At 44.5% G+C, this 15,536-nt stretch overlaps 1 protein-coding gene across 2 annotated transcripts in view; it reads left to right on the plus strand.

Annotated features, from left to right (window-relative positions):
* The window catches only part of VPS53 (VPS53 subunit of GARP complex), a 139,435-nt gene that overhangs the window by 72,537 nt on the left and 51,362 nt on the right, over window positions 1-15,536 (plus strand). For both annotated transcript variants that reach the window (XM_032428419.1, XM_032428418.1), the window contains exon 13: window positions 6,352-6,446. In XM_032428419.1, coding sequence (XP_032284310.1) covers window positions 6,352-6,446 — 95 coding nt within the window. The remainder of the gene's footprint in view (window positions 1-6,351; window positions 6,447-15,536) is intronic.

Consider the following 15,536-nt stretch of genomic DNA (forward strand, 5'->3'; position numbering starts at 1 on the left):
GGTGCATTTTGAAAACGGAGTAGAGAGAGCAGCTTTCCTGCCAACCTCTGTTCCCAAAGAACTTCCCCGCTGAAACGAGCAACCCGCACAAGCTTAATTGGTCCATGCAGTGCGGCGGCAGAACCCTGCCTGCCTCATTCATCATCTCCTGCACCTGCCAGCCTAACTCTCGGTTGGGTTCTCATCTGGCCGGTGACGACATGAGAGAGGCTCGAGGATCCCCGGTGGAATTCTCAGCACCATCAGCTAGGAGAGGCCTCCACTCAGTGCAAGCTGAGCACTTGAGGTCTGGAAGGCATCGGGGAGGCCTGGAAACATCAAGGTGACCACTGGCATATTTGGAGAGTTACTTTTCAGAGCACACTAGCACTTTCATTTCCTTCGGATTTTCTGTCCAACTCTAAATTTCCTCTCCCTTCATCCTATAGAATGGTGTTTTTGTTTCATTGCCATTTTATGACAGAGTGGTTAGAGCAATAAATCAGGCCTTTTCCTGTCTGGATTAGTGATCCTTCTTTTTAATTTTCTACACTTGGCTGCTCGAGGGTTATTTTATAGTGTTTTGCTCCAGACACCACCGAAAGGGAGGCTGGCCGGGAAGACCAGCCTGGGAACCCCATAGCCACGAACTTGCCTGCATTCCTCACACGGAGAGGGTAGGTGTACAATCATGGCAGGAGCCCAGAGAACAGCATTTCCAGGAGCAGTTCTGAAGTGATGCAGTAAAATGTGTCTGCTCCACTGATTAAATAATTGTAATAACATGGATACCCCGCATTTTTATGGGCTTTATAGTTTCAAAGTCTTTTATGTGCTTTATTTCATTTCGTCTTCCCAATGCCTGCCTCTCATTTTATAGGGATTTTATATGAGCTATAGTGTGTGCAGCTCAGAGAGGTTAAGTGATTTGCCCAGGGTTACAGAGTTTGGGCATGGACGAGCTAGGACTGGAAGCAAGGTCTAGAAGTCAAGAGACTAGAATTCCCACCATGGAGCTCTTGTACTACACCGGGCTGTCTCAGTGAGAAGAGGAGGTCACAGAAACGAACCCCATGAATACAGGTGAATGGATAAAAATGGAAGGATGCCTTATGGCTATATCCCAGAGATCTGTGGGATTAGCTATAATTGATTTAAAGCCATCATACCAGCTGGTGTGGGAGATAACAAAAGATTTCTTCTAACTAAAGAAATGCATCTTGCATTTGGGGAGGAAGGAAAAGAAAGGAATCTGGATGTAGAGCTCGTTCTTCTGGTGTGTCTTCCACCCACACTCCATCACCTGCACCCTTTGAGCTTGCTTTGGGTTGTAGTACCGTGTTCAGGGCCTTGTGTCTTCCCAGTGCCGGTGGCTGTCATTGTCCTTGTGCTGGCATGAAAAGTTAGCCCTTCAGCTAGTCATCTCTGGATATCATTAAACTGGATTATATAGAGGCCCCCATTACTACAAATTGTGTTTACTAGATAAAATATGATTTGTCTCTCTCATGGAACTTTTTGCTCATCCTGGAAGCTAGAGGTTATTGTTGTAAGGACCAAGACTGCTCATTCTAAGGACACAGAGCACAGATACAGGGGGTAAAGCAGAGGCAGACTCTGGTCTGCCATTAACTGACCACGTGGTAGGTTTTTACTCTCTCTAGACTTGCCTCGTGTTTTCATCTTTAGACAAAGCCCGTGGTTTTCAAACTATATTCCTTGGTGCCCCATCACATGTCATTGTGGGGTGTTGGGAGGAGACCAGGGCTCTGACTCCCTCCAAACAGAGCAGTTCTGTTCTGAGTCACTTTTATCATGGAATTCCAGGTAAAATTTCTTTCGAGCCAAGGGTTTGAGATCTGTAAAAAAAAGTATCAAAAACCCCTGTACTAAATGACCCACCTGCAGTTTCGCTGGTTGTTACTTGTTAGCAATGACACCTGGACACCATCCCCAGCCTCCCGCAGCCTCCCCAGCACTTGTCTTGCTTGTTGTCCATTAGGGGGCAGCTCCAGGATCTCCCTCTTCCCAGCCACTTACTGGCTTCTGGAGTTGGGTTTACAGGAAGCGCAGGAGCCCCGTGGGGCCTTAGGGAGGAAGTCCACAGGAAGCTAGGGGTGAGCTGAGCCAGAGGTGTGGGGGTAGGCCCCCAGCGGTCGTCTGGGGTTACCCAACCCATTGTGTCACTGCAGTAAGTGGACAGTTGGCCCTCAAGGGCAGGGTCCCTCCCTGCTCACTCCTGCAGTGTAGGCTGTTGAGAAAGGAGTGTGAACTTGAGAAAAGGTATTTAGTTTGAGCCACCAGTTGCCAACACACTCCCAGTGATGAAAAATGGCATCTGAAAGGGGACTGAGGGTGCTCGAAGAAAAAGGGAGAAGAAATAAGGAATTTCTGGTTTAAAAATGTACCCTTCTGGTGATCCAAGCAGTTAGATTTAATCTGTTTACATTGGATGGTAATAAAAGGAAATGGGGCCAGCTGCAGAGCTCCTTACTGTGACAACAGTAACCTTCTATTATTCCCTCAAACTCCGGGAGGAAATAACTGAAACATCTGCGGCTCTTGGATAGAATTCACACAGTCAGACAGGCAGCCCAAATGCTACTGCTAAATGCCTTTGGATGTTCTTTCAGCAGAGACTCAACCCTTTGGGGAGCCAGACGGTGCACAGGGCGACGCCAGTGTGAGCTGAAATTCCAGCACCTCTTATCTAAATAGGAGCACAGTCACCAAGCAGCTATAGGCTGGAGGCAGCCCTGTGGGAAAAAGGCAAAAAGGAAACTTGGGGCAGTCCCTCCCATTGTTCCCCTTTTGCTTCCAGCTCACACAAGGGACCTGGAGCTGTGGTGTAGGGTGTCCCCGCACCGCCAGGAGTGGCATTAGTGGGCAGAGGTGGGGCGGAGCGGTCACCTGCCCGTAGGGCTGGGACAGCCACAGTCTGATGATGCAGCTCTCTGGGTGCCAAGGTCAGAGTGCTCTGCGGGGCCTCATCGAGCACACGGTCTGGGGGAAGACTGGCCGAGATGACTTCATTGGAACAGCATGGAGCTGTTTTCTTTTATCACTTAGAATCTGTCTCTTATACATATTCTGAATGAGCTCCTCAGACTTCCGTAGACCCAGATTTTTATTGTATATCACCCTTGCACATACATAAAAAGGAAAATAGGAGCAAAATAAATAGGTTAAGATATTCCTAAAACCACTTCACGTTCAGAGTCCAACTTTCCTGTATAATTATAAACTCATAAGTAGTTGCAGAGTACAGAGAGGTCCCGTGTACCCATCTCTCAGCTTCCCCCAGTGGTGACAGCTACCATAACTATAGTGTGTTGTTAAAACCGTGAAATTGAGGTCATGATCCTGGAGTCCCGGGATCGAGTCCCACATCGGGCTCCCTGCTCGGTGGGGGGTCTGCCTCTCCCTCTGATCCCCTTCCCTCTCGTGCTCTCTGTCTCTCATTCTCTCTCTCTCAAATAAATAAATAAAATCTTTAAAAAAAAAAAAAACCGTGAAATTGATTCTAAGCCCTATTTTACTCAATCACAAATGCCTGTGTTTTCCCACACTGCTGCCCTCCAGACTGTCCAAAGTGTTGGTGACGTGCCCTTGCTTGAGTGCTCCACAGTTGTCTCTGGGGTTATCTGCCAGGCCGTTGGCACCCATCTCCCAAGCTTTTTGTTGTTATTTTTTACTTTTTTAAAAGAAAATACCTAAATTAGAGAAGAGTTTTAAGAATATTACAAGAACTCTCAAATATCTTTCATCTGGGTTTACCAGTTGTTAACATTTTGCTACATTTACTTTACCATTTCCTTTTTTTCCACCCCCATTCCTCCTCTCCCTCTCTCTCTCCCTGTCTTCGCTCTCCCTCTCTCTCTATCTCTCTCTCTTTTGGAATAGTTTGTAAATTAGCATATATCATGTCCTTTACCTCTAAATATTTCTATATGTATTTCCTAACAGGAAGGCCATTCACTTAAATTACCACAGATCAAAATTAGAAAATGTAATATCAGTACAGTACTACTATCTAATTTATAGAGCTTAAATTTCACAATGTAGCCATTCTAAGGTGATAAACTAAAACAATGTCAGTAATTGGAAAATTGCACATAAATTGGTAAACAAAGCCAAATACAAAATACTTGATTTAAAATATGTTGATTTAAAACATGACAACATTCTGTATTATATAAACTCCCAATTTATAATTCCCAGAAGCTATCCTGTAGACATATGAATATTTTTGGCACAAGAAGAAAATATAAATAAAGGGGATAATTATAATCCTTACAATGATTATATTTTATTAATAAAAAGATATCTGGGTATTGTGGCTATAGTTTTCAATTCTAAAATCAGGATATCATGGGCGCCTGGGTGGCTCAGTCGTTAAGCATCTGCCTTCAGCTTGGGTCATGATCCCAGGGTCCTGGGATCGAGCCCCACATCGGGCTCCCTGCTCCGCGGGAAGCCTGCTTCTCCCTCTGCCAGTCCCCCTGCTTGTGTTCCTGCTCTCACTATCTCTCTCTCTCTGTCAAATAAATAAATAAAATTTTTAAAAAATAATAATAATAAAATAAAATCAGGGTATCTGGTCGTATATAAGTTAGACAAACCACATTTGTCTATTCATTTAACAATCACCTTATTGAAAAGAATGAAATAATAAAAAAATAGATAACTGATTCAGAAAATATAGAACAATTAGGTAAGGACCACCCCTACACAGCCATTGTACTACATGATGGATTCGCCATTTTAAACTGATGGGAGTGTGGGAGAAACTCCCAGGGTATCTGTGAAATGAAGTGGAACTTTGGATCCAGCCAGTTCAAACTCAGTGAACCCAGGCTGGGGAGTCTCTTGTGGGCTCAGCCTCAGACCTGACTTTGGCGGTAGCTTCTGGATGATAAGGAAAATAGCCTGATTGTAATTATTTTAGACCAGAGTTTCTAAAAATCTTGCAAAAAAACTTAAAGACATGGAACTCTCCGAAGGTGATGAGGGGAGAGAGCTAAACAGGAGATTGAAGGGGATATGTCTAAGGTTGACATTTAATTTTTGGTGTTCATTTCCAGATTTTACAGATGCTTTTAACCATTACAGTGTTTTATTTTTAGAAGTTACTAGGAGAAGGGAATCATTATTCTGTTTGTCATTAGGAGCTTAGTTTTTCCTATATTTATTAAAAGATATGAACAGTTCAATCCAGCAAGTATGCTGTGGGTATCAATTTATGCCCAAATTGTACTCTAGTATCAACCCCAGCAAGGGCTCAGGATCCTTTTGTTGGCATTTGATGATAAATAGAATTGACTTTTTTTAGAAATAGAAAGATATGTAGGCAGATCTTTGCTTATTTTTTAGATATTTTGGAAAAGGAATTAGGAAGCCAATAGAGTTTTTAAATGCTTGCCTACCTAGATGTCCTGTATATCAGCGGTTTTTAGGTATCAACTGAGGACCAGTGCTGGCCCTGTTTTACAATGGTCCAAGGCAAACAATAAAGACAAAACAGCCCGCCTGCCTGCCTGCCTGTCTATCTGTCTGTCTATCTATATATATATCTATCTGGTATAAGGTCACCAACTGTCTTTTCATAGGAAGGACTGCTCTCATGCTGCTATTTTCTCCCGATAGAATGTTTGGGTGTAAAATAACTCTTAGGGACTCGCGAGAATGGAAAGTGGCAAAACAAAAAGTTAGCAATGCTGTGTTGGTCCTTTACCGTTCTTTTTCTTGCATTTACTCGTTAGTGCAATTCAACAGTCTGGGAACCATCACGGCAAAGCAGTGCTATAATAGAAAGAGTTCTAATTCAGGCCGTGTGCCTTTGGGCAGGCTGCTAAAACCCTCTGAGCCTTCCTTTCTTTAGGTGTGAAATAGTAGTAATAATTCCTACACCGAGGGTTGTTGTGAGGAATAGATGAGATGTTATTTCATGTTAAAGTGCTTGGTCCATAAAAACAATCACTAAATGGAGGCTGTCAAAAATAGATCACATGAAACCACTTTATAAATTCTAAAGCACTGTACAAATATAAATAAGGTACTGTTATTAGCTAGGATTTAAAATTTTAAAACATCAGTCGGATGATGAATAGATTCCAAATTGAAAGCACATGTGTTATCAGAGTAGCAGTAAATCTTTCACCATCCAGGGCAAGTCAGTGATGGCTCATTGTTCATAATGAGCCAAACTGGCATGAATCATAATGCAAGACACAGCCCCAGTTCAGTTACATTGAGTGCTTCTTATCTACGTCAGGAGTAAACTTTGAAGGGATGTATTCTTTGAAATTGCTTGAAAACTTGCAAAGATAGCTCAAGCATAGCTTGCTTTCTTCTTTTTTCCCCCCTTTACAGCCAAAGAAGCCGAAAGCCCCAGACAATCCATTTCATGGCATTGTTTCCAAGTGTTTCGAGCCTCATCTCTACGTGTATATTGAGTCCCAGGACAAGTGAGTGATGAACGTTTTGCTATTTTCTACTGCATTTCTCCCTCCTCTGGTCATGGTTGGGCCTCACAAGGGCACAACTCCTTCCAGAGGCTGAAGGAGAGACTTGGCAGGCCTCCTGTGACCCTCCTTGGAAACCTTCTAAGGGTATTTTTATATCTTGTGAATGTTATCGTTCATTGTATCCATAAATCGTAGAAGCCTGAGTTTGACTCTAATAAGGTCCCAAATGGATCCCAACAACCCCTTCCCATCTGGGCACTGAGCTCTTCTTACATAGCTACACAGGCTTGACCATGTCAGGCACTGGAAAATGGAGAAAGAAAACCTACTCTCTAATATACATGTTTTCAAGTATAATTTGTTTAGGTTTTCATTTTGAGATAATTTAGACTTACAAAAAAGTTACAAAAAATTCTCATAGATCCTTCCCCCAGAGAATGCTACCATTTCATACATAATCACAGTTATCAAAATCAGGAGGGTAACATTGTGCCATGAATGTCCACTTTCTGGCTCAAAGTCCCACCGTGCCTTTGGTTGTCAGGTCTCTTTAGTCTCCCTTAACCTTTAATACTTCCCCAGTCTTTTGTTTGTCTCTCATGACCTTGACACTTCACAGAGTATTGACAAGTTATTTTCTGCAGTGCCCTCAGTTTCAGTTTGTCTGATGTTTGCTCTTGATTAAATCCAGATTATGCATTGCGGGCAAGTATACCATGCAGGTGATGTTGTGTCCCTCTGGGTACGTCATATCAGGAGGTACATCATGTGGCTGTGTCCCGTTACTGGTGATGTTAACGTTGATCACTTGCTTAAGGTGACGCCTGCTAGCTTTCTCTGCTGGGAAGCTGCTGTTTTTCTCTTTGTAATTAATAAGTATCTCGTGGGGGGATACTTGGGACTATGTGAATATCCTGTTTCTCCTCACACTTTTCCCACTCATTTTGACATCCTTGATGATTTCTGCCCGAAGCAGTTATTACTGTAGTGTTTGCCAAATGTTGATTTTCTGTTTCCATCATGTCTCCTCTATTGTTAATTGGAGTTCTTCTGTAAGGAAGTACTTCCCCCTCTCCCCCGTGTGCGTGTGTATTTCTGTCAGTATGGACTGGTGGATTCTTGCTTTCTTTTATGGATTATCAACCATTTAACATATATGCTTTTTACAAACTCAGGAGTTCCGAAAATTTTCACAAAGCAGCCCACTGCAGCCAAGTTTCTCACAGTCAGAGGAGTATCTTCAAGTTCCAATGTCCGTTATTCATGCAAAGGAGGAAGACCCCTCCTCATCCCTGAACCTCTGTCCCCAGCCACAGGAACTGGTAAAGGCCTTTCCACACTGGAAGGCAGATTTTGGAAAGGTCAAGTTTCTGGAGACAGGCTGGCCCCAGCTCTGAGATGAGGCCTTGTAGCCTGAAGAATGCACTTGGGAGGACCAGACAGACAGTGGCTCAGGCAGGGAGCACAGTAGTGGCTGTGAGAAAGTTCTCAAAGGGAGTTCTCTGGGAAAGCATTTAGGCGCTGAAATTTAGTCCCTTTTTTTTTTTTTTTGTAATGGTTCTTTGTGGATTAGCAAATTCTTTTTTCCGAATACGTTTCAGAGAGAAACCATAAGATTAAGAGACTGTTTCAAGTGGAATCACTACATGGAACATTATTATTATTCACCTATTTTATTTTGTAGTTTGTATCTACTCTTTTTGTCCCCAATTACAAAATGTTTCATAGAAAGTCGTAGAAAATGAACTTTGTAGAAGAGCTTCTATGTTAACAAAAACAACCTCCTGGGGCGCCTGGGTGGCTCAGTCGTCAAGCGTCTGCTCAGGTCATGATCCCGGGGTCCTGGGATCAAGCCCCATGTCAGGCTCCCTGCTCTGCGGGAAGCCTACTTCTCCCTCTCCCACTTCCCCTGCTTGTGTTCCCTCTCTCGCTGTGTCTCTTTCTGTCAAATAAAATAAAATCTTTTAAAAAACAAAAACAACCTCCTGCCCACCATCCTCCCCCAAAAAAGAGTTGCTTTCACGTTTTGCCTTGTAAAGCCAGTCGCCTCCTCCCGTCTATCCATTGGGCTTATATCCGAAGGTACACAGAAAGGCAGTAATTACTTATTGCTGTTTGCTCCTTTGGAACACCCTGTCTTCTGTGTGAAAAAGTTCTTTCTCTGGGGCGCCTGGGCGGCTCAGTCGGTTAAGCGACTGCCTTAGGCTCAGGTCATGATCTGCAGGTCCTGGGATCAAGCCCTGAGTTGGGCTTCCTGCTTGGCAGGGAGTCTGCTGCTCACTCTCCCCCGCCCCCCTTCCCCATCACTCGTTCTCTCTCTGTCTCTCAAATAAATAAATAAAGTCTTAAAAAAAAATTATTTCTCAGGAAGTTAATAAGACACCTGGAGGAGCAGGTAAAAGATCCGTTATTTATCTATGAGATTACACAGGTCTTGAGCAGCCCACCTGGATGACTGTTTTTGGACAAAGCCCGTTCTTCCCTCATCAACCCAAATTCTTATTTTTAGAAAGGTTTAAAAGCTGTTGGATCCAGAGTTTAAAGTGCATATCTGAGATAACCATGTACTTTCCCCAAACCTACCTGGTCTAGAGAGTCATTTTTCTGAATTATCATAATTCTGGTATCTACTCTTTTCACATGGCCTTGATTCATATAAAGTGTACTCATTGTTCATGATGCTTCGGGCAGAGAGCCAGACCTCCCTTCCTTAGGGACTCTCCATTTCTGTATGAAAAATGAAGTGCTGGCCACTCCTCCTGCCACTTGGCCTCACTAGGATGTTTCCACAGCACCGGGGAAGTAGCAGAAGCTACTCGTAGGAGAATTGCGTAGGTTGTGCTGTTGTCGCTCCAGAGTAAGCAGCAAAGGCTTGGAAGTAGAAAATAGAGTTCAAGAAATCCATTTCCTCATCTTTTAAAGCAGAGAATCAGACAAAATAATGCCTGAAGCGGTGGCTATTAACCTTTTTTGAGTCACAGATCCCTTTGAGAGCCCGATGAAACTGTAGACTCTCCTTGCCAAAAAAAAAATTCACATAAACCCACACGCTATCTTGAGTGCAATTTCAAGGGGTTCTACAAAACCCTTCCTCCCTTTTGTCCAAGACTCCTAAGGGAAGAAACTCAGGTGGGGGACTGATTTTGTACGTATTTCATTCTTGTAGCTCTGACTCAAAAATCTGCAAGGAAGGAAAATCTTAGGCCATTCACAAGCCCCCAGATGACAGAGACCCAACACAGTGTAGTGGAAAGAGCGTGGGCCTGGATGCCAGACAGACCTGGATTTGAGTCCGAGCTCTTCACTCACTAGCCTGGGACCTCAAGCGTGGTACTCAACCTCTCAGAGTTGGTTTTGTCCTCTCTCCAGTGCACTTAGTGGCGAGGATGAGATGAGAGGACATGTTGGCACTTGGCATGAGTGGTAGGAGCTGTGCCTGCCCTGCCCGCCTGGTGCCCTTGTTCCAGACTCATCAGCGGTTGGGTGGCCTGATCAGTGTTGCCAGCTTTCTGTTGGGCCTGGCATGGGGTCTGCCCTCTCGTCTTCCCAGCCTCCCACCTGCCCAGGGAAAGTTCTGGCAGCACCTGAGCCAGCCAAAAGCCAAACAGCAGTAGGAGGACTGCAGAGCCGGGACCTAGGGAGGAGAAAGGAAGTAGGGATATCCCCAAAGCCATCTCCTTAGCGGAGTTGGCTGAGCTGTCCTTCTATGCTTTAAGCGGCTTTCTCAATTTTTGTTTATGTTCCAGAAGGAAGTTCGTATAACTTTTACTCTTGGGAATGTAGTGATTTTCTCTGGCTGACTCTTGGAGAAGAGATTTCTCAGCATAGACACTCTTCAAATTGCAGGCAAGAGTGCCCCCATTACTCCTCAGGACTTCAGTCTGTGTTTCCTGTAAATAAGCACGCAGTCTACCTAACCACAGTACACCTATCAACGTCAGGAAGTTAACTTGATCCATTAGTACCATTTTATTCGTAGATGCCACTCCATTTCGCCGGTGGTCCCCGTCCGTCATGTCTTTTCTCAATCCAGGATCCGTGCCAGGACCGCAGGGTCCATATACTTGTCATGTCTCTTTGGTCTCTTCAATCCAGAAAAACAACTCATTCTTTCTTTATCTTTCGTGACCTTGAAATTTTTGAAGAGTACAGGCCAGTTCGTTTGTGGAATGTCCCTCCATCTGGGTTTGACTAATGTTTCCTCATGATTTATGATTTATGCAGAAGCAGGGCCAGTCTCTTCTCAGTAATTCACATCAGGAGGTGCGCAGTGTCAGTTTGCCCTACAGCTTGTGGTGTTCATTTGTCTGCCAGGCATCTCTTTTTATTAATAAGGAATTACTAACAATTAGTAACTGTCGGGAGAAATGTTGAAACCATATAAGTAGGTTTTTTTCTCATCTTTTACCTCCCGCTGGTACTTGCCTGAATCATTTATTACTAAGATAGTTGCCAAATGAGGATTTTTCTAATACCAGCATTTCTTCTGCGTTTATTAGTTTGCATTATAGTTTAAGAAAAAGCTTTCTCTTTTCCCCACTTACTATGTCAGCACGTAGTCGTGGATTATAGCTGTTACTACCTTTTTTTAAGTTTATGTTGGAATAAATTTAAACCTACATAAAAGTTTCAGAAATAGCGCAGATTTCCCATATTCCTTTCTCTCCAGTTCTCCTGATGTTAACGTCTTACATAACCACAGCACAGTTACCACACCAGCAAGTTAACATTGGTACAGTTCTATTTACTAAACTCAGACCTTATTTGGATTTCCCACTGGTTTTTCCACTGATGTCCTTTTCCTCTTTCAGGATCCATCATTATTTTATTGTTTAAATTGTCCCTGATTTGTCCACTGGAACCCCTTCAGGCTGGTTTTTCATGCTTTTTGCATGTGCCTGTCATTTCTGGGGCCCTTGCTTTCTGGCATAACAGAACATACCAGCCTCACCTGGTACTTTGCTACCCCAGCCCTGGAGTCACCCATTTTTCCAGGCTCTCTTGTTTCTTTGGCAGGGAATGATATTTAGAAACTAAGTTCTGGGGGCGCCTGGGTGGCTCAGTTGTTAAGCGGCTGCCTTCGGCTCAGGTCATGATCTTCTGGGATCGAGCCCCGCATCGGGCTGCCTGCTCAGCGGGAGGCCTGCTTCTCCCTCTCCCACTCCCCCTGCTTGTGATCCCTCTCTCGCTGTCTCTTTCTGTGTGTCAAATAAATAAATAAAATCTTTAAAAAAAAAAAAAAAGAAACTAAGTTCTGGGCATCAGGTATGTTCATTACTGCCTGGATGTCATGCTCTTAGGTCCTCACAGCTGAGAGAGCTAAGGAATATATGTATGTATATACAAATATGTATAAACACATACATCTGTATCTATTTTTATACCAACTTACATATTAAAACCTGCGAGTTTATGCTGATAACTCTGGTTCTGATCCAACACTGCAGGATTTATTTTCTCCTCCCCATTTCCTCGTCTCTAACTATGTTCTGCAGCAGTGAGAAACTTGGCTCCCCAGATATTCCATGTATTTCCTTATTTGCTCCATTTACCTGTGTGTAATCCAGCTCCCACTTGTGCCTAAGCCAGACCTTGGCTCCCCAACCCCACTGACCACACCAGAGCCAAATCCTCGGCCCCAACCCAAGGGCAGGGGAGGAAGGGGTGCAAATTAGCTTGAGAACCCTTGAGTTAACAAGCTTTGTAAGCTCCTGGGGATCCTAAGCTGCATTGCCCATGCTCAACTCTTTGCCAGCTTTGTCTGACTGCCATCTTCCTTTCCCTGTGCCATTCCAGTTAGAATATTGTTGCTAGGGATGCCGACTGCAAATCCACCAGAAGAAACTGCCTGGGTCATTTCATTGATCATCGGGACCCCCAGCCGTAGTTCGCATGGCCCCCTGACATGCTTATACAGTTCTTGGGCAGAAAGCTCCCGCTACAGGGGAGGGGATGAAAGATACCATCCACACCCATGACATGTTCCTTTAAGGTGCAGAGAAAGTGAACACAGCCACAAGCGCAATGCCATCTGTCTGTAGAGTACCTCAGTGTTGTAAAATCAAAGCATGGTACAGTGGGTAGAGCTAGGCTTTGGAGTCAGACAGCCGCACATTCAGATTCCAGCTCCGACAAATCCTGTGACCTAGGGCAAGCTATATTATTTTGCTCAGCCTCAGTTTGGTCATTTACAAGATGAAGATAAGAATGCCTTCTCTTCAGGGCCATTGTGAAGAGATTGTATTTCTTTTAATTTTTTTTTTTTTTTTTAAAGATTTTATTTATTTTTTTGACAGAGAGAGACACAGCGAGAGAGGGAACACAAGCAGGGGGAGTGGAGAGGGAGAAGCAGGCTTCCCGCTGAGCAGGGAGCCCGATGTGGGGCTCGATCCCAGGACCCTGGGATCATGACCTGAGCCGAAGGCAGACGCTTAACGACTGAGCCACCCAGGCGCCCCAGAAGAGATTGTATTTCTAATGCCCCCGGCGCAGTGCCTGGTTTATAGGCTTGTGGCCAGGTGGGAGATTGTGGCGGACGGCGTGAAGGCAGGAAGCTACCAGTAGTTTGCTGTGGGAATACAGAGGACTGTATAAATCAAACTGTAGGTCATACTTCTCCAAGTCCCCTCCTCCTTACATCCCCCCTTCCACACACCCGATACTGTGCTCGCTTCTGACTCCAGGCCTTTATTCCCTCACCTGAGTCTGCTGCGAAATTCTCTCTCTAGTTTCCTTCGTCTGAAAGAAATTGTTCATATTATCTGTACTGCCAAATTAGCATTTTGTCGCTGTCTTGGAATCTAAATATCATGAACATGAGGGTCCTATCTCCCCAGGCAGACCAAAGCTTCTGATGGGCCAATGCTGTGTCTTAACCCCCATACCCAGCAGCACCTTGATCAGGGCTTGACCCTTTATAAACTCTTACTTGATTGTAATTGTTTTATAGTGTAAAAAAACATCTCCTTATGACTCCAGTCAGCAGGTCAATAGACCACACACTCTTTTCTCTAGTCATCTTACAAGAAGGTCTCGCCAGAACTCAGGCTAGTGTTTGGTACCTGAAAGAAAGGACAACCTTTGTTGTTTTTTTAGTTGAATTCATTATATCTTACATGTGTAGCACCCAGAGCCTTGCACGTATGAAGTGCTTAGTTGAAAATTGATGGGATTGGACACGTTGATCACTCGTTTCCCAGTGTGGCATAGAAGCATGCAGGTGCAAAGAGTCGCATTCGTTGTAAGGGAGGGAAGCTCACTCTGAGGTGTGTATCTCATCCGCACAGGGAACAATGTCAGAAGTAACCTGGGAGTCAGCCTAAGTATGGAAGATCTTCAGAGGTTTTTTTTTAAGTGGAAATTTTCTTTATGTTCTATGAGCATGATTAATTTATAATCTTATTGATTGGGTTGGCTCTGAAACACGAGGCAGGAGAGTAAGTATCCTGACTTCAGCTACTAGGGGAATTGGATGAGTGGTTAAAGTAAAAACACTTCGGAGCCCTGGCCTCTGTTTTTGTTGGCACTAGAGATTTGGCAATTAGAATCTCTCCTAAGGAGACTCAAGTGGAACCTTTTGCTTTCTGTTCCATGTTCTCCACTACACCAGCCCCTGCCCCATCTCCACCTACCCACCCTTCCGTTCCCATCCTTCGGGAACAAAGTGTGGGGGCTGATCCGCTGCATATGTCTTGGGCACAGACATAGAAGATTAGCTTCACACATACGCGTGAGGGGTGGGCCTGGGGAGAGCAGAAGTAACAGACCTTATTCCTACTGTCAAGGAGCGTGTGGTAACATATATAATGAGAGAATCAGATTCTACTGTAGAGCAAGCACCTTTCCCCTTCGGTACCAGCTTTAGCTTCTCAGTGACGGCGAGAATGCTGTCTCAAGGATTCTCAAAGTACACCAAAGATCAGTGAAAAAGAGAGCCATTATTGATGGCATCGCCTGCTGCGGGCCCAGGATGGGAGAAGGCCATCCTGTTTCTTGAACATTTGACATCCTTACACTTGATAGTAAAGTGTTAAATAATAATAATAATAATAAAGCGTGAGTGTGTTGCAGGTGACAGAAGTTGAAATTAAGACAGAGGGTTGGCGTGAGTAGGAGCTGTCTGGGCCGAGCCTGCAGATGATTGGAGAGGTGGCAGAGGGGCATCTTGGCCAGGGGAGGCATCCAGGCATCACAGGCGAAGGCCCAGAGTCAGGGGTACAGATGGGGCAGGGGGCAGTTAAGGTGAGTCTGGCTGGAGTGGAGGGTCCCTGTGCAGGAGCAACGAGAGATTAAATGGCAAGATGGGGCAGGCAGAGGTGGCGAGGAACAGGGGTGGTGACGCTGCAGCTTTCCAAGGTTAACTAACGAGTTCTTTCCCTGCTCGCTGACCATCACCACAAGGACCTATCCTAGGCCTGAGGTTCTTTGAGGGCAGAGTGGCTACATCTGGATATAATCAACTTTCAGTAAGAAAAGTTCTTGAGTAAAATGTCAGTTTTCTCCTATTCCTGCTAATTGATGCTGTGTGTGGTTCTTGTCTTGTCCTTCCTGTTATATAAGTACATTTTGAAAGCACAGCTGGATTCCTGTAGCCTTAGACAGTAACCTAAAAAGATGTAAAATGTCAAGGGGTGGGGACTTCTCCCATTCTTCATACAGCTCAACTGTGCAGGAAACAATGAGTAGAGCCCTGCTGGCCCCGAGCTGTGATGACTCAGTGGGGAATGGGGGGACAGCTGCAGCCATCAGCACCATCATGACCTGCTGCAAGCCTGGGGCTGCCACACCCTCTCTTCTCCCAAGATTTTTTACACCTTCGATGCTGGAAGTTTTAAGGAAAAAAATGCATAAAAGGAGAAAGAAAACATTAGAATACTTCTTTACTATTTCTCTCTGTTTCAGCATCTGTCCCGTGGGCACATTTAGGTTAATGATATCAAAATATTTGCTGACATCATAACCTTTTTGTGTTTTCGGAGATAGGAAGTCCAGTAGAGTGGTTAAAAGCATGAGGTTTGAGCCAGGCTGTTTGATTTTGAATCCTGGCTCCCCTACTCCCTTGCTCTATGACCATGGACAAGGTCCTTAACT

This window comes from Phoca vitulina, unplaced genomic scaffold (assembly GCF_004348235.1).
Source record: "Phoca vitulina isolate PV1807 unplaced genomic scaffold, GSC_HSeal_1.0 scaffold40, whole genome shotgun sequence".
Classification (NCBI taxonomy): Eukaryota; Metazoa; Chordata; class Mammalia; order Carnivora; family Phocidae; genus Phoca; species Phoca vitulina.